At 38.1% G+C, this 22592-nt stretch overlaps 4 protein-coding genes and 1 long non-coding RNA gene across 5 annotated transcripts in view; 4 read left to right on the top strand and 1 right to left on the bottom strand.

The window, feature by feature from the left end:
* LOC139105372 (uncharacterized) overlaps positions 1-11996 on the top strand; it is a 37346-nt gene extending 25350 nt beyond the window's left edge. The window contains exons 2-8 of the mRNA XM_070661428.1: positions 8641-8826; positions 8941-9088; positions 9174-9450; positions 9659-9902; positions 10002-10139; positions 10369-10665; positions 10847-11996. Of these exons, the coding sequence (XP_070517529.1) occupies positions 8641-8826; positions 8941-9088; positions 9174-9450; positions 9659-9902; positions 10002-10139; positions 10369-10665; positions 10847-11235 (1679 nt within the window). The 3' untranslated portion in view covers positions 11236-11996. The remainder of the gene's footprint in view (positions 1-8640; positions 8827-8940; positions 9089-9173; positions 9451-9658; positions 9903-10001; positions 10140-10368; positions 10666-10846) is intronic.
* Positions 1-12827, bottom strand: part of LOC139105417 (uncharacterized) — a 120710-nt gene extending 107883 nt beyond the window's left edge. The window contains exon 1 of the long non-coding RNA XR_011546182.1: positions 12687-12827. This is a non-coding gene — a long non-coding RNA (uncharacterized lncRNA). The remainder of the gene's footprint in view (positions 1-12686) is intronic.
* LOC139105396 (DNA damage-regulated autophagy modulator protein 1-like) lies at positions 12827-16029 on the top strand. Its single transcript, XM_070661479.1, has 5 exons — positions 12827-14661; positions 14945-15066; positions 15237-15463; positions 15527-15665; positions 15737-16029. Exons 1-5 carry the CDS (start codon positions 14546-14548, stop codon positions 15901-15903), a joined length of 771 nt encoding a protein of 256 aa, XP_070517580.1. The 5' UTR covers positions 12827-14545; the 3' UTR covers positions 15904-16029.
* A 910-nt stretch (positions 16030-16939) lies between these two features.
* Positions 16940-19753, top strand: LOC139105394 (DNA damage-regulated autophagy modulator protein 2-like). Its single transcript, XM_070661476.1, has 7 exons — positions 16940-17360; positions 18048-18397; positions 18469-18590; positions 18758-18990; positions 19151-19289; positions 19362-19513; positions 19614-19753. The coding sequence occupies exons 2-7, from the start codon at positions 18315-18317 to the stop codon at positions 19707-19709; spliced, it is 825 nt and encodes a 274-aa protein (XP_070517577.1). The 5' UTR covers positions 16940-17360; positions 18048-18314; the 3' UTR covers positions 19710-19753.
* On the top strand, positions 19713-22592 carry LOC139105322 (uncharacterized; the record flags this gene model as incomplete). Its single annotated transcript, XM_070661333.1, has 1 exon — positions 19713-22592. A coding segment is annotated over one exon (2265 nt), but the record flags the coding sequence as incomplete, so codon positions are not given.

Here is a 22592-nt window from a genome sequence, read left to right as displayed (position 1 = left end):
CTGAATACAGTCTCAAAGAGCCGGATCGATCTTCTGGCTCGTTACACACGTTGATTGAGATCGGAGAGTACGGCGAGTGGAAACTATAAAACTGTTCATTACTCGGGTTATCTCTTTCTCTTTACACGATGAAGAAAAGTGCTTAATAGAAATTAATGACGCGCTCGATAGATATCTAACAAAGTGGCTTCTTTTTCCCCGAGAATTACAATCGATGATAATAAATCTTCGTAATCCTCTCGTTTCTTCCTGTTCTAACCACTTGTGTCTACATTATATCCCTCATACGTGAAATTTCTGCATAAAGAAGAGCCTTATCTTTGATCTAATTAAACTTGTTTCAATTAAAAAATTTTATAATTCATTACTCATGAAATTATGTAACAATTATCAGTGCTAGACCGACAGTTAAATTTAAAGTCATTATTCTAACTATAACGTTTGGCTTTAATTGTCTTAGATAAAACTTCTATGTTGATGCGCGCGTAATCTCCTTTCGCTAGCAATCGGAAGCATCGATAGCAATGAGAGTCTTGGAGTTCCCGCTCGAGAAGTTAAAAGCAGATTACCGTGGACTTGACTCCCCGCGATCTTACGACTCTATTCGAGTTTAGTTCCATTTATTTTCTTCCTCGAGAACCTTGACACTGAAACCTCGTGGGTCCCCGCTCGCCGAAAGGAATTATCCCTCCGAAAATCGCAGAAAGGTATCAACGTTTTGTAATTAATGAGACTAATTATCAAATTAAAAGAAAAATAAAATAGAAAAATAAAAATACGTGCATGGAAAATAGTTTAATGGATTATTAGCTCTTCGCTCTCATAACTGTTTTCCTAATTCTCACTACTTACGGTGAGATTTTATTAATGCACAGTCACGTGACATTAATTTATTTCGTGCAATCGATAAGCCAGAGGCGTATCGCGCAAACCTTTCGATCTACGAATTTGGTGCGCCATAAAATTCCGTGTTTGTGTCGGAATACGAGCACGAGGGAAAATCGACCAACTACAGGAAGGAACAATCGTCTTCCAGAAACAGCAATAAACTCGCGGCCCACATTATTGCCGTTGCCTAAAGCGGTTTGATTTTATGCTCTAATCGTCACGGAATTCGACCTCCTCGAAACGACCGGTGAGAATAAACCGCTCGAGGAAAATGTGTCCCGCGACGACTTACGTAATTAACCGTTTCTTTGAGAGAAAGCGTTAAAAATGAAGAGGCTCTGCCGCGACTCGGGGGAGATTTATAACGGCCGATGATTCGACAGCTGCAACTTTGTCCCGCGATAAAAATAGGCGTCGTTGATGGCCGCCTTGATGCACAGCCGCGGAAATCGTGATTTCTTATTTAGAGCTTCGACTTCGGCGCATCTCGCCGCGATATCATCTAATGTTACTAAACACAGCTCTTAAGGCGTGTATACACTTAACGAACGAACAATACACGCCTGATATGAGCCTCGTATTGATTTCGATAAAAGAACATAGCGATCGAATAAACAAATAAGTAACAACTAAATGCCTATGCGGTGAATCAACGAATCGTCATTCCATTGTTATCCCGTGGACGGATCGTTAAGTCAAATTTATGTTACATAGAAAAAGAAATACGCGGTGTTACGAGACAGAACGCAACGATCTTTTAGACGATCGACTCCTATTCAGGCGTGCAGCGAAAGGTGCTCGTGAAGCTGCAGAAACTTTTCCATATATATCTCGATTATTGTATGATTCTTGGCTATAATAGTCTCTTCAGCACCGATTTATTATTGTATTTGAAAGGTTTACGATTTTTCTGCCTCTTCGGCTTTCATATATCAAAACTCTAAAGATAAAAGATCTTTAGTAATATTTCTTTTCTACTTCACGTAATTAATCGAACACTGGGTTGTAAAAGAACGAAGTGTTAGGTAATGACAAATAATTTCGAAGGGGAAGGCAAAACGGGGTATCGATTAAATGTATCCCACCCACTTTTAATCGGCATACACTTACGGTTAAGTTATCACCGTAGCCAACAATCTGCTTCTACTTTACATAATTCACAAAAGTACCGAGCACATATTTCGTACGTTTAATTACGCGGCGATCGTATCATTATCGTTATATAATGAAACCGTGTTTCAGGATGTTATCGTAAAGCGATATCGTATCCATAATGTAACCTAGCTGTTCGATTACCGTGAGTATCCCGAGCGTGCGAAAACTTATCGTTAATTGTTAAGATGAATTTCAGGGGAAAATTTTTAATCTCGTCACATCGTTATACAAAAGCGAGCTTTTGCACGTCTAGAGCTTCGGAACGTGTTCCGCGTAGACGGTAGTAAAACCCGTCAATCGTTGCAGATACACCGAAATTGAGTTTAACGACGTCATCGCGGTGCCGTTACAAATACGTCGGGTTTTCATCTCGTTTTATACAAGTCTCATCGCAAACCCATTGCCCGCGAAAGCACGTGGCGAACCCGGGGGAACGAGAGGATTGGCTCACTCGTCTCTCCTACGCAAGCTCAGTGAAGCTTTCGAGGAACGCGCGTCTGATCCGATCCACCTCGACGAACCCCAGTCGGCGTTTGGCATCGCGTCTCTCATCTAGCGTTTCAATGATCTCTCCGATCGGAACGTGTGATACGAAAAAGGCGCGGACAAATTATCGTCGTTACGATTAAATTATTTCGGTGATTTTCGCCCGCGCCGCGTCCGTGTGCTCTGCCTCCTCGTTGCAATTAAATACATAAAGCTATTTATATCACTGATATGGATTTAAAGCTTAATAATTTATTGCGCGCGTCTAATAATAAAATATGATTCAATAAATAGAGTAGCGTGATAATTAAACCATGAAATTATAAAGTAGGACTTTGTGTAGAAATTAATAACTAGCGGAGATTGTTAATTCTGAAAGAAAGTCTAAAGTGATTGTGTCACGCGCATTTTGGATATCATTGTTTCGATGAGATCTCTACGCGGCACGTAGCACCGCTGACCCCCTTACGTTGAAACTGACCGTATGGCTATATTTTTATCGTAGCGACGTTACCGGCACGCAAATTATAGTCGAGCTCTCTTGGATTCGCGTTGGCGAGATGATACGTTGAATCTTTTCGATATAAATATAATATAAAATATTCAAACAAACTCAAGTACGCGGCATGTGCCATTAAAATGTTTCAGAATAATGTACCGTTCGATACTAATATCTCTTAGTTAATTTGCATATGTTTGTATTAAAGTCTCTCAAAATTAATGAAACGTTTTATTTATGCAAAACCAAACGCAATTGCGTTCTAAAATTCAGCTTTTAAAATTCCTCCATTTAAACCCGATCGAATAAAAGGAAACGTCGAAGCGATTTAATTCCGGGGCTAAAAATAAAATAAGAAAAAAAAAGGATATTTTCAGAAAAAGTTTTTATCGCGCGCAACTGTCACGGGCGATTTTCTCCGGGACGTGAGAATATCAAGTACGAGATATACGTAAGCGCGTAAGTCGTTCGAGGCGATGCGGGATTACGGGTCATTTATCCTCTTTCAGAATTACACAATCGCTGAATTAGCAAGACTGGGCGTGCTAAAAGCACGACGTGCTCTCGGCGTCTCGCATTTTCTTTTTTCTCCCTTTTTATTTCCCTCTCAGTTACATCGGATTCGTATCCGCTTCTCGTTCGCCTATTTTGCAAGCCTCTTTACCCTCGTGGCTTCCTTTATAAACCCTGTTTGCCTAGCTTTTAGCATAATGCACTTACATGCGTACATAACCGCTGAGCATGCTATGAACGCCGCTATCGCGATAAAAGTCATGACTAGAAATGCACATTATCTCGCGGACCTTACTCAACTCCTCAAATCTCGATTTTTCTTACATGCTTTCTGCAATCTGTTCTTTTTAAGCTAAATATTTATTTTTGACTTAAACAATTTATAAAATAATAAAAAATAAATTATTAAATAATATTTAACTCGCATTAAGGAAGAACATCGAGGACAATTAATCCGCGTTATGACAAACGAAGCGGCTGATAAGAAAATCGTTGTGAATTATTATCGGTGCCGAAGATATTAGTTCACTAAATCGCGGAATGAAGAGCCGTGATAGCAACGAAAGAGTTGCAGTCCAAAGTCCCGTTTTCGAGGACAGCGGGGTTGCGATTTCCGGCGAGCTCGGCGAGCCATCTTTTTGCGGGGAATGCGAGGGAATAGCTTCTCTTCAAGCGCCTAAGGGAATTGGGGAAGATGCAAATCCTGATCCTAGGTTTGAACATGCAAACTGTTGCAAACCGGAGAACGGTTTTTTTTTTCTGCGTAAAAATAAATTGAGCAAAGTATATCGCGGGTTTAATCAAGTCCGTATCGGTTTGTAATTTTTCTTTTATTGGAACCTGAATCGCTTCAAATTAATTAAAGAAAATTAATTTCGTAGTCGTTGCATGTAATGTCAAATCGTAAAAGGTTTAAAATTAATTAAATTTAATTTCAATAGCACCCAAGTGGAAATTGATTCCCACCGTTACCTACACTGAGAAAAAGAAATAATTTAATCTAAAAAAATATTTAGTTGAATACGTTCAAACAAATAAATTATTTAAAGCAAGCAAAAATATATTCAAATTAATAAAATATATTAAAATGGACAATATATTTTACTAATATAAATGTATTTTTGCTCACTTTAAATAAACATTTGTTTGAACGTATACAACTAAATATTTATTTTAATTAAATAATTTTTTTCTCAGTGTAATAATTAGGTAGTCAATTCATAATTTATCTCGTGGCTGTCTAGAAAAACTGTTCAATACTGAGACAGAAATGTAACATTCAAAACTTGGTACTAGATAATTATTACCAGCTAATAACGAGCTAGGAAAGCTAGATATCTAAACGTTTTTCGCCGCGTACTAGTCTATCGCGCGTGCTGATCTTATGCAACGCTCAACTGCCGAATTCACCGGGCTAACCGATTCCTGCCGTCCGTCGCGGTAGTGTGAGTACGTGCGTGTGTTTACATCTGGCCGGCACCTTGCGCTCGAAGTTCGCAAGGTGGAAGACACGCGAGCAGCGGATAGCAAGAACCGGTTTGCCCGGCGAATTCGACAGTCGAGCGAGCATTGCGTGAGGTCAGAGCACAACAGTAAACAAAGTACGCGGCGAAAAAAGTTTAGAGATCTATTTAGATACACGGTACACTCCGGACAAAAACTATACGACCGACACTAGACAGATTTTGTTTTTTTTTTTTAGCTGCAAAATTAGATCAGCTAGATAAATTTCCACTTGGGTATATCTTTCTCACATTGTAAAATATAGTTATAAAATTATTCGCGGCGATTAAATTTAATTATCTGTCCTACGTAAATACGACGTAACGAGACGACAGATAAACATGATATTCAAATTTCATATATGTTAGGTATGCCGCGCGTTGTACCATAAAACAACATTATTATCCTGAAAATGGTTGGGGTTGGGTTATCGTTGTGACGGGTGTCATGGTGCAAATTCTCACAACGGGAATACACGGAGCTGCCGGGGCATGGTTACTACTTGACGGAACCAAACGATACCGTCAAACTCTTCTTAATGTAGGTACGTGACGCAGCGTATATGTAAATATTATTAATATTCATAAAAGAAATACTTGTCTCACGCGATTACACGGTAGATAAAATATATTATCCGCTCAAATTAATTCCTTTTTAATATAACAGCATAATAAAATAATATAAATAATATGTGAAATAATTTGCCTCAAAGAATTTAGAAAATATTATCTAAATATTTTACGTTTATATCGCGTTATATTTTATCACGCAGAGGTTCGAGAACTTATCGATTGTAAATTTATGCAAAGAATCGAAAAACAAGTACTCGCATTGTTTTCAGCCGTTCCTCTCGTTCTTTCAAGAGCACGACAAAAAGACTGCTACGAACCTAACAAGCTCCCCTGTCCTTCGCGGGGACAAGATCGCCAACTAAAATCCCAGTCCGCAAGTCGTTGACCCTAATGGTCCTCGCTCTCGCTCTCGCCAATTCACTCTCGCTGTCATTTCACCCATCCCCGCCGACGGAGACTATCTCCGGGGGTGAAAAGAACACTCGTCGGTCTCGCGAGTCTCAATAAAGTATTCTGAGCCCTGATCGCGGAAAGTGGCGGAAGAAGAAACGAGAGAAGTGGCGAAGCATTGAGCACGTTACGCGGCGAACATTCCTTTTCGACTTTACGAGCTAGAAATTGTTTTACTGCACATATATTTCCCATGTCCGTATAATATGTACCACAAATCAAGTAAATCGAGAAATGCGTATACGATTTTTGCTCTAAACTTTGTTCTTATCAGATATAAAATATATACATATACAGCGTGTACTCTTAAATTACCTACAAGATCGCTTTCGGCATGAGAATATTAATACAATATTCTAATGAATAATTTCTATTAAAAATGTTAAAAAAAATATTTTTAGAAAAAAAGAAGAAAACGTTTCCACCCAATAAAATATATTGAAATATCAATGTATATTTTTATAATCAGATTTTACGAGATATAGTAGATTTATTCAAGTTTTATCGTGTTATCGGGCCACGTATTTCAATCTGATGGATTTCTGAAGTAGCCCTACGCATACAAATGCCTATTTCTCTCCCTCGTCAACGACCTAAACGATAATAACAAAAACAAACAGCCTGTATATCCCAAGGCGAATCCAGATATATATTTACTCCCTCGCTCGGGCGAAAATTCCAGGACAGTTGCAGGAATCCGGTTGGTATTCAAAGAAAAGAGGAAGGAAGGTCCTGCGAAAGGCACCGTCTTAAGCGACGCGTATATAAGTCACCGACGTTAGCGGGTAATATTTAACGCGCATCCGTCGTCCCGTCGTGGCTACAGTGAGATTAATAACTGCTTTTCCTCGCGCACACGGCGGCGCGGCGCCCGTTTGTCTCCGTAACTGCCAGGCGTTACTTATTTCCGTAATAAAACGTATTCATCGCGATTGATGAGTTCGCGCATCGATCAGACCGGTAAGAATTAATTAAACGGCTTAGTACCCCCCCCCCTTCCCTCGCAAGGGTGACACTTAATCCGTTTAACGAACCGGTATCACGATAAAACGGTTTAGTCGCAATCAAGACGCCCGTTTAATACCCACCAACAGGCCGCATTAATTAGCATCTTAGTAAAAATCGTTTGCGCAAGCTAGTAGTGATAAATGTATAAAGGACACAACAATTTCGAAATGTTTCTTTAAGCTAACATATTTTTTTTTTTTTTTTTTTTTTGCAATCAGAAATGGTTTGCCTAACGCTGCCTCGCAGTTGAAAGCTATCCGCAGTTTTATCTGAGAGTCAGACTAGTGATTTATCGATGGGATTTCACGGGCGCGCTAAACACGTAGCAAGAATAAGGGAAAGAGAAGAATAAAATATAAAAGTACAACGTCGTATTCGTTAGCGTGTGTTGCGTTTCCCGAAGATTTCTCGGATGCTGCGACTATCATAAATCATTTAAGATGGGATGGATGACAACGCGCAAGCTTATTGGCTCCGACCGGCCGAGTATCCGGAATATGGCAATAGCATGCTTGGGAGTTACGATCGCGGAAGTCATATAAAGACATGTATGAAATCGCTAAATATTTAATCCACTTATTCAAAAGCGTACCACAAAAATTGTTACATACTCGCTCAATGTAATGAAAGACACCGGGAAGCAAATGGAATTAAAAAGCAAAAGGATAGCGCGGAAATATATTGGAAGAAACGACTAGGCTCGAATATTTGGCGCAAAAAAAAAAATATCTCAGTTAAACATATATCGCGAGTTATTTGTTTTCGCATCATTCTCAAGCACTTATGATGAAATGACATCCAAAAACAGCAGCCAATCGATATGGAGAGCAAACAGTTCTCGTCGTTGTACCGCCAAGCGCGACTTATCCCCCGATCGTAAAGTATCGATTACGGGAAAGACTCGTCGGATTCTATTACCGGGCGAAACAGTCTGCAAAGCGAATCCGTTTTACTACCGGAAGTTCGTAAAGAAAGCGCATCGCCGCGAATCTGCAGATCAATCATTTCCCGTCCGACGTTTGTCCAGCGCGCGAGAACGAAATGGTTTGCATCGACGATTGAAGAGGAAGAACGAAAAAATAAACCGGAAATGAAATAGCCGTGGCGCAAGAAAAAAGTGACAAAGAGCAATGCGTCAAATGAAACGAGCGCCAGTTGAAACATCTTGTTATCTACAACCCGCGCAACAAAAATCGAATCCTTTTTGGAATAGCCGCGCGTGATTTGACTTTTTTATTACGCAGTAGATTGCGAACGATAACGCGGGCACGAGAGTTGTGCCTCCCCCGAGACCGTCGATCAACGACACGCCGCTGGCACTCCCGTAAAAAGTTAATAACTCCGTGAGAAAACTTCCTGTATCGCGCTGACATTTTTCCACAAAATTAATTCGCATTGTATGCGAATAAATACGTAGAAAAACCCGCAAATTCTCATAATGATAATATATTAATTGGTCAATTATTTATAGCATAATTAATGCGCCCTTATTCTGTTTTAAATTTTGACGCATTTATCGGAGGGGGAAAGTTCGCAAAATACTCATGATTTCTCCTCGTTTTATAGGTTGGCTAGGAGCAATGTCGACGGGTGTCGCTTTGCTCGTATCGCCGGTTACAATAGCATTCTGCAGAAGAAAAAGTACGAGAGTAACGGCAGTTTTGGGCGGCCTCGTTACCGCCCTCGGCTGCCTCTTTACGTCTTTCGCTTCGCAATTTCATCAATTGTTCTTCAGTTACGGTACCGTAGTCGGTAAGTAAATATTACGGTGCGCATTTTGATAGATATACCTTGCAATACCACACATTGTAAAGATGTGATTATAAGTTTTTATTTAAAAAAATATCGGGATATTTTATCTTTTAGGAATTGGGGTTGGAATGACGCGGGATTGCAGTACACTTATGGTGGCTCAGTATTTCAAAAGGAAGAGAGAACTGGTTGAAATTTTTATCGTCTCGGGAAGCGGCTTGGGTATAGCAATCATGTCCGCTTTTATAAAAGGAGCAATTACGTGCGTACATTCTGTTGTGATGAATATCGTTAAAAATACGTACTAAATGTCTGACAAAGCCCATAAGAATTTTTTGTCATTACAGTAAAATCGGATGGCGCCTCGGTCTTCAAGCTGTTACTGGCGTGGTATTTCTCACCTTTATTCTCGGCACGTTTTACCGTAGCGCTTCACTGTATCATCCCCAACGACGAGCAATTTTACATTTAAAAAATCAAAAGCGCAAAATAAAGGACAAGAACAAGACCGCCGACAAGCCGTCGTTTTTCGATTTTAGTACTTTGAAAAGTAAAACAGTGCGGATTCTTTTAGTGTCTACTGGTATTTCGGCATTCGGAATCAACACACCGATATTCTATCTGGTAATGTTAATTGTGACAAGTGCATTTCAAAGTAATTTTTTTTCATTCCATAATGAGTTCCGTAAAAATATTCTCATATTATTAATAAAAAAAATATTTTAAAACTTTTAAAATAATATGCAAGTCTGTTTTTTTTTTCTACTTTGATACAAGAAATAAATATTGCAGTTGGGAATGTACAGAATAAATTTAATAGTCTTTTGTGCAGGCGCATCAAGTCGAAGAAGACGGCCTCGGCGATACCGTCGTTCTACTACAAGCTTATTTAGGGCTGGCTTGGACTCTCGGGTGCGTAGCTTTCGGAGTTTTAGTCGTTCACCGCAATGTCGAATGCAGGATAGCCCGTCAATATCTTACGCAAGCAGCCGTCTTTGTATGCGGACTCTGCATTCTTGCTCTTACTGCCGTTCAGGGAAGTTATCACGGATACGTTATGTTTGCGTGGATTTACGGTAAGGGTATCATTATTATATTGAATTTATTGCTTTTGAATAGGAAAATTTTTCTCGAAAAATATTGCCATCGATAAAAGTCTATCAATTTTTCTACAGGTATTTTTTGCGGCGGCTATCATTACAGCCTGAAGATGTATACGTACGAAAGAGTAAGGGCGCGAAATTTTGCCAGAACGTGGGGCTTTGTCCAATGTTCTCAAGCAATACCGATTGCAATTGGAGTACCGATATCGGGTAATAAAAAGATCTATCACGTATGGTCTAAGATAAATACTTTGCGAATAACTTAGTGTCTTATTCAAACATTTAATTATTTACAGGCAAATGTCTCTCTCTTTGCAACGAGATTTTCGAAAGACAAAGTTGCAAAATATTCAGAAATATACATATATATATTCAATTATGTATTTCAGCAAGCACCTTCGGACACGATAATTTACTTTACAATGTGTGTGTTTTGCAGGTTATATAAATGTTGGTTGCGGTGGCAAGGCTGGCTACTACTTTAGTTCAACATGCGTTCTAGTTGGCAGTTTTACTCTTTTCTTCATCGACTTACACAAAAGAAACTTATCGAAGCATAAACACACCAGGACTAATGGTACAAAGCACACATGCTCCTCAGATAATTGCCCTCAAAGGCGAAGACTGTCATTCACTCAAGAACCTAAGAACGAAGGGCCTCACGTAGCTGCCGCTAGTGCAGCCGGAGCAACAGCCGCAGCTTTGGTTTTAGGAGCCGATATTACTCCAGCACACGGTATTTTTTTTTGCAACATAAACAAAAAAAAGAGAAAAAAAAAGAGAGGAAGAGAGAGCACATCCTAACTCAGTTATTTTCTTTCTAACTTTTTCTTACTATTAAAATATTTAATTATATATTTTTTTTATGCAAAATAATATTACAAACGTATATAATATTTAATACGATTTTTTATCAGGTGAAGGAATCGATGCTTTGGGAACAGATAAACCGGAGCTTACTTGCATCTCGGAAGAAGGTATCGCTGACATGGACCTACCCGACAATTTACTAGAGGATTTCGATTACATAGGTGACTGTATAACTTCATGTAACAAAGTCGAAAACTATCTTATGCTCTCAGAGTTCGAGAACAATTTGATCGCAGAAATGCCGATTATTATGGACCGCCGTGGGCGCAGATGGTCCATGGGACGGTCCAAGACAAATCAATCTATTTGCGGCCAAAGCAGCGCCGCGCAATCGGTAATTAATCAAGAAGAAATAAAATCGAAATGGCGTTTCGCGAATGTCCCACCCAATACTAATACCAGAACGATTACCGTCATTGACGAGGCTAGTGCATAATTCCGAATAATGATACGTCATTAACCTTAAACTTGGCAAATTGGGAAAGTAACTGTGCACGTAAATAAAAAAAATTTTAAGCAGTTATTAATTTAAAACAATGTAATATAAAACAAAAATGCCGACTGTGAAATAAAAAAGGAAAATACGATTTATTTTTTATTGGATTTTACAGATGTATTTAAATTAGAAATACAAAACTGCGATTCTAAATAACGTGGAACAAAAATGTAGCTTGTAAGATGCATCGCCAAGAGTAAGGTTGAAGACGATCAATTTTCAATGCGTTAAATTTTTATAAATGTCGAATATTTAGAAAATAGAAATTAAACGTTCTAGTGTTAGACAAAAACAAATGAATTTAAAACAGCGTAAATTGATTCAAGACATCTCCTTCAACGTGTTCAATATGTAAAAGTATCGGAAAAAGAAAATTATGCAAAGAAAGATCTGAAGAATGAAATGTGAATTGACTAACAATAAGTTATTCCGGCCATATATATATATACGTATAATCTATTAATATTTAATTATAAGTATTGCTGAAGTTATTCTCAGTTAATTACCTATTCGTTAATTTTAATATTCATAAAAATATTATATTAATTTGAAACAACAACATGTTAATTTCTTGCTGTTTAAAGTTCATAAGAAAAAACGTAGCACCGGTCATTTGAATCGCGTTGCAATTAAAGACAATAATGTCAAATTTCGAGAGAAACCACGGAAACGTTCCGTCCACAAATAAAAAAAAAAAAAAAAAAAAAAAAAAAACAGCTTTGATTCACGTCGGCATATTTCTTCAATACTTGCCGTTACTTCGTTAACCGAGATAAAAAAAATAATCTATCTTAATTAAGTTAAATTTACGTTGACGGCATTATTCCTTCAAAATGCAACTTCGCAAAAAGAAACGCCTGTTCGTATAGATACGTTAGATTAAGACGTAAAAACTAGTCTCCAACCACATTTGAGAAACGTGTCATAAAAATATAAATATGAAATGCATATATACGAATATGTTGTTCGTAATGTTATTTCACTCTCTTACTCTCTTAATTCCAAAAAAAAAAAAAAAGAGTCATATCTGTATAACTACAGAGCAGTTGCCCAACAAGAAAATAATTATTACTAAACTTGTTGTAGTGCCAGAGCGAGTCGCTAAATGTATTCTAACGACACGTTGTCGTAATATTGTTAATATAAAAATGTGATCTGAATATGTATGTGCGTCATATGTATGTACGTATATCTTTGTGCGTCACTTCTTTAAAGTACCCTTTAATTACCGTCTCTTTCTTATTACTTTTAATTATATTATTACGACTTGTAAAAATAAAATTATTTACAAAATAATTCTGCGCAAATCGTTCGAGAGGGCGATTATCTTCGGTGTGTTCACGAGAAGCAACATGCATAAAAGAACTACATATATAAGTAAGCAGACTCACCAAAACACTGATGTTTGGCTGCTCGACGTCTACCGAGATCGCTGTTGTTTTGCCGTACTCCACAGACCGCCGTGTTGTCGTCCTACATCGTCCGCTGCCTTTCCGACCACCGTTGTTCGTGGACTCCAAGGTTTTCCTTCATTCACCGATGTCTCTCACACAGTCGTCCTTCCTTCTTTCTCTCCGTGGCAACCTGACATCTTGCAGCACTCACAATCGAAGCGCGAACGATCGTTTGTTGTGTAAATTTGCACTCTCGATATTCGTAGTGTTAATTACTTTCATTGAAAATGTCCGAGACGAAGTAATATACGTCGAACGCTCCGTGCGCGCTGCGCCCACTATGTGTAACCTTGTCGTTCCAAAACACAAGACGAAGCACAGGACAAGTGGGACGACTCGGGTGTGTAGAATATGATTGTTCGTTACCGAGTCGATGTCGTTAATCTTTATTCGTACTCGAGATCATTTTATCCGCGGCCGAAAATACGCGAAATTGTGGAGCGATTAACGATGTGTCCTCGCGCCCGGGCCTCCGCGACTAGACTGACCGGTTTTCGGTAGTTGGACGAAGAGTGAAAGCCGCGTAAGAAAGTGAGACAGTCGATATTGCCGATCGGTGATTGGTCGCTCGCGCGAAATTCTCGGAAGTCGAGCGAGACCAAATTCTCGGAAGTCGAGCTCGGCTAAATTCTCGGAAAAGTCGAGCTCGGAAGAGCTGAAATGTTTTTACGTCTGTTAGAAAACTCCGATTCGAGCAAGCCTTTAAAATAATCTGATAATCCTAATACTTTTCTGTGTCGCAAGAATTTATATTTCATAAAAAATCACAATGAGCCAATCGAGATAATCAATCAGCGTCAAGATAAAAAGGTAATAATGTTTCGATGCTAATTCTTGCCACGAATTTTTTATATTAAGAATTAGGATTCTAGATCACAATAAATATTTGTAAATTACGCGGTAGGCGTTTTAGCAGCCTGAGGCAACCTGGCCACGGTAACAAATGCATTCCAAAATTGGGTACAATTAGAAACAGCATGACCATTCTCCTTCTATTACCATTCCAATGAACGTGATATCGATAGCGTTGTGTTAATTACAAATTCCTAGCTCACTTGCTAGTTTTAAACGAGACGTGTATTATGTCGCGCACGATTTGCTGCGTTTAATTTTGTAATAAATTACGCGAAAAGAGCTGTATCTCGAAACCAGTCCGACTAAAGACTTAATTCTTTTACTACAAAATTGGTATTAATTTGTCAAAAATAACTAATTTAAAAGATAATATTATAGTTAATTAATAATTATTATTCAATTCATGTGTTTGATTAAAAATTATTTGATCAAAAGCTATTAATTAAACAATTGTTAAAAATATAATAAACTGTTACGGGAATTAAGAAATTTCCGTAAAAATATATTTTTTAAAAATTAATTAATTTTAGAGCAAGTACACATATATCATGCATTATCTGTGTCTCACATTAATTAGCGTGTACTAGTATGCGTGGAGATTGGTACGGTTCGAACGATAAGAGGTAGTACAGCAACGGACAGTCGTTACAAGACACCTCACAACTGAATGTCTTTGTGGCATGAATCGTGGCAATATATTCTTTAAGAAAAAAATCTACGCGAAATCATTAAGGTAAGTCCTGCACACGTATTGTGTAACTTCTCGAAATAGATTTCTTTGACTTTTTTAAGAATTTTCCTCTTAATATATTTTAAAGAGATCCCCGTTTCTCATTTTAGCGAAACTTTTCACGACTAATTTACATACCCTTATATGCATAATTAATTAACACTTTGAGACCATTAAATTATTTCCTATCTTCAACATACGATAACGCAAGATGAAAATTATTAAATATATTTTGCAGCTAAGAACGATCAAGAGAATGGCATACGGAAAACTATATGTACTACCATTGAGCCTGTTTATTTTAATCCCGGTAACATTTATCATTACGTAAGTCTCCTAATTGTAAACGATGAGGTAAAACATTTTAAAACGCACAATAAATCCGTTCTTTAATACAATAAAAATAAAAATATTAAACATCACTGCCTTCTATTTTTTAAATAAATTATAAATTTTAGCTGATAAATTCAATTGACTATTCAAAAGTACATCGTACAACTGTTTCACGATCGATAGCATTTTGCGAGCAGCCGAGGAAACCTGATACAAATGTTTTACATACTCACTCATGTCAGCAGAGTATATAGTTTACGAACGATTCGTGTTTCAGATATACCATATCGGTACAATGGGATCACGTGGTGCCTGGATTTCCTTATATATCGGAGACTGGCACGTTATCACCGGAATCTTGCATATTCGCGCAATGCCTGAATATTGCGGCTCTTCTGCGTACGTAAACACAATTTTAAAGACATTTATAAATCAAATTAATTTAATTTTATATTAAAAAAATATATATATATTTATATATTAGTCAATATTGTAAAAAAGTAATAAAAGTAACTTCAGAAAAATTAAATCTATATAATAAAAGTAACCAATGTCTGTCTTTTACACAGTTGGATGCTGCGTTTACATCAGGCATCGACAGGTACAACAATGGCGAACAGAAAGAGGCCGCAATCTCGTAGATGAGAGAATTATCACAATGACAACATGCTGTGGTATCCTCGCTTGTTTCGGACTCGATATACTCGCGAATTTTCAAGAAACCCGCGTGATTGCCGCTCATATGGTGGGAGCGATGACTTGTTTCTCCGCTGGCACTGTCTATTTCTGTCTACAGGTGTTCAACAATTATGCTACATATTTTTTTCGTTGCTATAAAATAACTACTGTAATTTTCTAGACGTATTTGAGTTACAAGATGGTACCGGCCATGAATGGTATAGTTATCGTTTATCTACGCGCAACTCTATCAGCCCTTACATTAATATTAACGATCGCTACAATCGTTCCTGGCTACATCTCAATGTCCGAATTTCAAGGTATACCAATTTCATTTTAAAAATTACTTTTATATGACGGGGATTTAAAGATTTATATGTATATCACGCAGGTAACGATTACAAGAAATGGCTACCAGCAGATGGTGGTTGGGGCTGGCATGTTACGAGTACTATATGCGAATGGATTCTCGCAATTGTATATTGCGCATTTCTCGTCACCTTCGTTCCAGAATTCCGATTAATTAACTTCGAAGACCCGGTTGTGACGGTACTTTGAATTCTTATTCTTATTTAATTTTTATATAATCAATTATATAATTTATGTGTCTTGCATAAAATGTAATAATCGTAATAATTGAAATTTAATTTAAAAAATATTCTGGGTTAATGTTACATTTAATTCTGTTTTAGATATTGTATTTGGATAAAAAAGAAAGTACGACAACTTTGGACAAAACAGAAGTTACTACGTCGCAAGATATATAATTATTTTCTTACATTAAATTGTCAAGTATTTTTCGTATAAATTTTAGCTATTTAAAGTTTAATGAACTTTATACATTTCTGACGACTGTCGTGGACTCTTTTCACAAAGATGGTATAAAATAAGAAAAAATCAAGCAGAACGTAACGTTATTGTCGTTATCTAATCATCGTATGATATGCATCTCACGGTCGATAAGATCAGATTGTTTAATTTATTTCGTAATCTAATTTACTTCGTAAGATAATATTTACAAATGTTAGTATTCTTTATTTTATTTTATTTAACAAATTTCTGTAATTTTATTAATTGGAAAATGGCGTAAGATAAATAATATAAAACGTAGCTCGCATTCTTGTACCACATGTGATATTTTCTCTTGTAAAAAGGAATCGTACCTATCGAATGAGAGTAAATTACCGTTTACAATATAACAGTATAATTTATCTCAATTATATCTCATTCTTATGCTATATTTCACAAAAATGTTTCGCACAAGAAATTTTAATAATAAATTAGAAATAAATTATAAAAACTATATGTATATGTTTATGGCTTTGAAAGAAATGTATATCATCCACGATGATTTTCAGTTCTATCTCTAAGACAAAATTCATTAATTTTTTAAATACTCTATTGGTTGCGTACATCAACACTCATTAATTATACAAACTAAACCCGAACATAATAATGTCTATACGACGCTCGCTACTGCATGTAACAGCTCGGAACCAAGTTTAGCGAGCGTTCGGCAATTTTCCAACTTAATTTTTTAAACAGTCATTCCCATTAATCTCACGACGTGCCATAGCGGTGGGAAGCAATTAAGTGCTGCGCTCACAGAGTGCTCGGATAAATAGTCATTGGTTCGGTGAATGTGAGTGTGTCGATCAGTAACAACGCCGACGCGACGGTGGCAAGGACGGCGCAGCTGCCGAGAACGTCGTTTTCACTGACGCAGCATCGATCGCGCACTTCCATGGACTATAACCTTTGCATTTCCCAACGAGACTTTCTGCACGGCCCTGCGGCGGAGTTTTGCCATTCGGCAAATATCAAGCGAGCCTACATCTCCTAATGAATTCTTCGATCATGTGTCACCGTGATTTCCGACGTGTGCACCAAAAGTGAAGATCGCGAAGAGCTTCTGACTGATAATCCAAGTAATCTCATGAACGAAGCCTCGAAGGAAGGAAAATCTACCACTTTCGGAGCAAAAGTTTTGTGCAACACCACCCGATGCATCGTCAGTACGTCTCCCGTTGCAGTTTTGGTATAATTTAATTTGTTAATTGACAAAAGATAATGAAAAATTGATTGGTACCTCGTGGAGAACGTTCTATCATCTTGCGCAACGTAGAAATAAACAAAAGCGTACTTCTGTTTTATCGCTGCGTACTATAGTATATCATATTTAAATACCGCGCATTTTTTTCACTCTTAATTTGATTTCTATCGTATAAATGGAAAAATACTAGAAAAAGAAATTAATTATCTTCGTTACGAAATAAAACATTTTCTGGGTTATCATATCCGTTTCCGTCTCGCGGTCTCTGTTGCATCGCATATTTTATATTGTCATATAGATAAGTTCGTAACAGTTTGTGCAATATTTTTAACCGTGACACATTACAAATGTTATTATTAGCGTAATGTATTGTCTATCTGCAGACATATACATACATATAATTGTTGACGTGCAATAAATTATTTTTTCATTATAATATTTCCATAGCAATCGTGTAAGAAATGCAACGTTCATATTACTTTAAAAAATACGCGTTGGTATCAAAATTTAAAAAAAGTAAGAACAATAACCGAGAAAAATTATTAATAAAAAAATGTAATTTATCCTTGCATCGATGAAGTTAATTGCGCTATTATATAAAGTATTATTCATACGTGTATGAAGGTAACAGTAATTATCTCTATTGCAGAAGATAAAACATCTATTTGGAGAACGTTAATGGCAGTTGAAGTACGTGTCATCCTTGATTCAGTCATTACCAGTACTGGTACGTAACGAAGAGAGAATCAGAAGGCCTGAATGATTAATTATCGAAGAGTGTGAATGATCGTGACTCGTCGGCGGCTGCATCGACGCAAGATTCTCTCCGATAACAGCGTCGATCGCAGACGCCGGCGATTGACGTCATCATCATCGTCGCCGGCTCTAACAATAACAACGATTGCACATCGAAATCATGGAGAAGCAAGAACTTTTCGTCAACGTTCACTACTTGCCGATTGCTATTTTCATCTCTCTTCCTTCGGTTTTTATTCTAACGTGAGTCCAGAGTTTACCGTTAATCTCATTATTTTAATTAGATCAACTCGCTCGAAACATTTATTCCGCAGGTACGTAATCGCGGTCTTGCTGGGACATGTGGAACCCGGTTTTCCTTACATTTCTGATGTAGCAACTTATGCACCAGAAAGTTGCATTTATTCGCAAGTTGTCAATTTAATTGCTATTCTCAGTAAGTAAAATGTATAATATACAAAAAATCTTATCTTAAAAAATTGGTAATAAGAATAAAATTGCATTTATTGTTGCATGGATTATCGTCGGCGACAATTTTTTTTTCTATTATCGAAAAACGTTAACTATGAAAACTAACTGCAACTGTACCATTTTATTTTACAGTGGGTTTTATGATCTACATAAGATATTCTCAAGTAAAAGAGTGTATCAAAGCTTTCGGCTCGCTTTCTTCAACTTCTCTATCGAAATGGAATCATTGGGCCTTAATTTTCGGCCTCGCAACAACCACCGGTCTATCAATTGTCGCAAACTTTCAAGAAACCTCGGTACTAATAGTTCATCTTATTGGTGCATTTCTTTGCTTCGGGAGCGGTGTCGTATATTTTTGGATCCAGGTAAGACGGTCACAAATTTATTAAACGTTATCTGGCGTCGAGATTTTTTAAACCAAATTTTTACATAAAATAATATGAACAAAATCACTATAAAATTTAATTTATTTGATACTGATTTAATAATATTTTATAAAATTACATAAATTAATTTTTATTGCAGGCCGTATGCTCGTTTTACTTGCATCCTTCAGGATGTTCGCTGCGACTCGCGCATTTTCGCACGGCGTTATCAACTTTCAGTACTATATGTTTCTTCGTAATTCTTATTACGGGCGTATTAGCACGGCTGGCTTTTAAGGGTTGGTTCGATGATTTTTAATTATTATTGTCATTGCGAATTAATGTATTAATATTTAAATAATACTTTACAGGGACAAATCCTCGAAAATGGAGCAAAGAAGACGGTGGCTGGGAATTGCACGTAACTAGCACGATTGCCGAGTGGCTTTGTGCAATAGCATTTTGTGCTTACATCCTGACATTTACGGAAGAGTTCAGAGATGTTAGAATAACTCCTCCAAAGGTAATTCTTGAAAATTTTATTATATTAAAAATTAAAATCTATTCGCCAACAAATAAAATATATTCGTTACTTTCTACAACGACTGCGTGTTTGTCAACAGGTAATATGTAACATGCACCGTCTAAACAACGAAATATTGAGCGAAAGCGAAAGCTCCGCTATTCAGAACCAGATAAATCCATCGACCAGCACTTGATCGCTCACAGGCAGAGGCGCCAGCGGCTATGTCAATCTTCTCTCGCACTCGCCGGTCAACACACCATGTCCTGGCTATCGGTACCGCGAATCCAGAGAAAATCTGCTGGATGAAGCGGCATCGTTAATCGCCACGACACCGCCGGCGTTACATGATAATACCGAGAGACGTCCTAACGTCCTCTGCCCAGTAGAAATACACGTGCATGATCCCGCGATACGTGAACGACGACGACGTCCTACAAACCATTACTTCGAGAAACGGCATCGAAGGACCGCCGGGAACAGTTCTAAAAAGTGGATCGACCTAGATGAAAATGTGCTCGACAATTATACGTTGATAAACGACAAAAACCTAGGCCCTTCTGTTCCCGAGATTGACGGCGAGGAGTTGCCCTATCCCGAAGGTGAATACGACGATGACGATGACAAGAACAACGACGACAGTAACCAAGACGAAGACACCGGTAGTCACGGCAAACGCGAATGGTCGATATACCACCAATTAAAAAAACAATCCCGGCCTGATTTCGACTTCGGTGCAACGTATCCGCTCGCGAACAGTCACGGAAATGCATATCAAGATTCGAGCAGTCACAGCAAATATACGGAATTGTATTCGGAACGGTGGAGGGCAAAAAATAATTTCGACGTGGCTCGTAGCCTCGATACGACGCCGTATGCATTAGCAAACAGCCATGGGAATCCTACAGCGGACATTCGGCCCCGAGATTACAACGAGACCTCGAAAAAGGATAATCTAATCTGGGACATGAATTATGAAATAGCTAACAGCCACAGTAACTACCACGTATTCTACGACAGCCAGACGCAGCATCAAACTATGATACCTTCCTGGCCCTCGGAAGTATTTTCGGGAAATCACGAAGGATCTCACGTTACGTCTGAAGGGTCTAAAGATAGTACCACGCAAGATCAAGACAACGGGGCGAATGAATCGGAAAAGAAAAACGAACAGAGCTCGGAAACAGCCTGTGATATCGAGCAATGCCTGGTACAAATCGAAGAAAGTCTTTTAAACATCGAACAAAATCTTCTTCACGTTCAAGATCTAGACATTCCAGAGTTAAGGAATCTGCTGTACAAAAGTCCGAGTATTGAGCGGAGCCTTTATGAAGTGCAAGATCTCCTCCATGCTGACGGTATTGTCCCGAGAAATAAATCTATGTCTCTCGACTCGGAAGAGGAGGAGAACGAAGAAGAGGAGGAAGTAGAAGAGGAAGAAGTTTGGGTCGGCCAAAATATAACGATGAAAGATAACGACGATGAAGACGGAGATGCGGGCGCATCGTTTACAAAAAATTCTACTCAGGAATGCTTGGACAGAGCCGACGAGTGTGATTCCTCGAGACCGTCGGACGATCGGTGTGACTGCTCCGACGAATCGAACGTTCTACGAGAAGAGGAAAAAGACTCGAATTCTCAGATACATTTAAAGAAACACTTTGTGCTCAACAGTCTTGGCAAAACTTTGCCAAGAAAAATCGCCCTGGACGAAGTCAAAGAAAATATTAAGTTATGCTCGGAAGAATCTGCGACTGCGATCGATTACAATTTGAACAGCGCGTACGCCGAAAAAAAAGCTCTCTTTCGCGATAAATGGCACAGTAGAGCAAGCTCGTTGGACGAAAACTCGATCTTCCAAAATTCGGAGCTTAATGATAATCAAGAGAACAACAAACCCTCGTTCCAGGATGTTTTTTACGCAACCACGGGGTCTCGTCGATTGGTGGCCAATGCGAAAGCGTTGTCGGAAAGTGCCCTACTAACCGATAAAAAAAAGAGACGCAACAGACGAGGATCCCACGAGGAAAAACTTCTGCAAGCTGTTGAAGCAACAGCGACGGACTTTCGAAAAAAACTCGAGTACTTTGCGTCGCAGCGGCGTCTCATTCACAGACAAAAAAAAATGACGTTAAAATTAGCCAAGGAAGTTTCGGACAACGCGGCATCGCGATCTAGAGAAAAGTCACCAACAAAATCAAAACGTACTGTCGCAACGGTGGTTAAAACACACGACAAAGACAACGGCGCCGGTAAGAATCCCGGTTGTGATAAGCGGAAAAGAAAAAAAGCATCGGGAAAAAATCAAGGCGCCTCGGAAAACGCTCTAGTACCCAGCAAATTAATTTCGCTCTCGTTGTCCTTGCTTCTCGCAGCTCTTCTTCAAGCAGTAAGATGCTTGACAGACCTCGTCGAAGATGCCTTTCGGTCAGTCAGTTACGACAGAAATGGATTGCTGCAGTAAACTGCAGGATAAATGCTTAACCGTGCGGCGAAAGTCCCGAATATATCATAAAAACTACCGATAAATATTTAAATATCGCTAAACAACAATTAATCAAGTTACCAGTGGACCTCATAATCGTTAAAGAATTGTACACAATATCTGTGATAAACGTTATGCTTAAGATTCCCGACGAAGTTTGCGTTAACGTTCTGCTTCCACAGTACCGAAATTAACAAAACTCATCTTAATAGCAAAAGTTGAAACTTATTTCAGAGAACGAAGAAAAATATAACACGTTTCGAACGTGATTGAATGACGAACGATACTGACAAATGCTTTCTCTCTTTGAAAGATAAGATTATAGACAGACACAACGAAATGAAATATAATACATTAGTAATATATCTGAATAATTCAATGCTGAACACGAGCTAAAGCGTGTGTATGAACGTTTTAGTATTACACACGTACGTTTAAAAGTGCCTGAAACCCGTCGCGTATCGCAAGATGCAGTAAACTATTAATAACGTTATTTACGTCTACCTACATAAATCTCTTTTTTCAAATTGTAAAAGCATTGAGAGGAAATAAAATAAAGCGAGAAAATGAAATGCCTGGAACGTAAAAGCTCAA

Source organism: Cardiocondyla obscurior, linkage group LG09 (genome assembly GCF_019399895.1).
Source record: "Cardiocondyla obscurior isolate alpha-2009 linkage group LG09, Cobs3.1, whole genome shotgun sequence".
NCBI lineage: Eukaryota > Metazoa > Arthropoda > Insecta > Hymenoptera > Formicidae > Cardiocondyla > Cardiocondyla obscurior.
Note: the sequence above shows the minus strand (reverse complement) of the source record. Positions and strands in the feature narration are given on the sequence as shown.

Bases quoted from the DNA above. Each gene is read 5' to 3' on its own strand.
- LOC139105396 (XM_070661479.1), top strand. From the start codon at position 14,546: ATGAAAATTATTAAATATATTTTGCAGCTAAGAACGATCAAGAGAATG. The intron at 15,067-15,236 runs GTACGTAAACAC...TCTTTTACACAG, and splicing joins GAATATTGCGGCTCTTCTGC to TTGGATGCTGCGTTTACATC. The intron at 15,464-15,526 runs GTGTTCAACAAT...GTAATTTTCTAG, and splicing joins CTGTCTATTTCTGTCTACAG to ACGTATTTGAGTTACAAGAT.
- LOC139105394 (XM_070661476.1), top strand. From the start codon at position 18,315: ATGGAGAAGCAAGAACTTTTCGTCAACGTTCACTACTTGCCGATTGCT. The intron at 18,398-18,468 runs GTGAGTCCAGAG...TTTATTCCGCAG, and splicing joins CCTTCGGTTTTTATTCTAAC to GTACGTAATCGCGGTCTTGC. The intron at 18,591-18,757 runs GTAAGTAAAATG...TTTATTTTACAG, and splicing joins CAATTTAATTGCTATTCTCA to TGGGTTTTATGATCTACATA.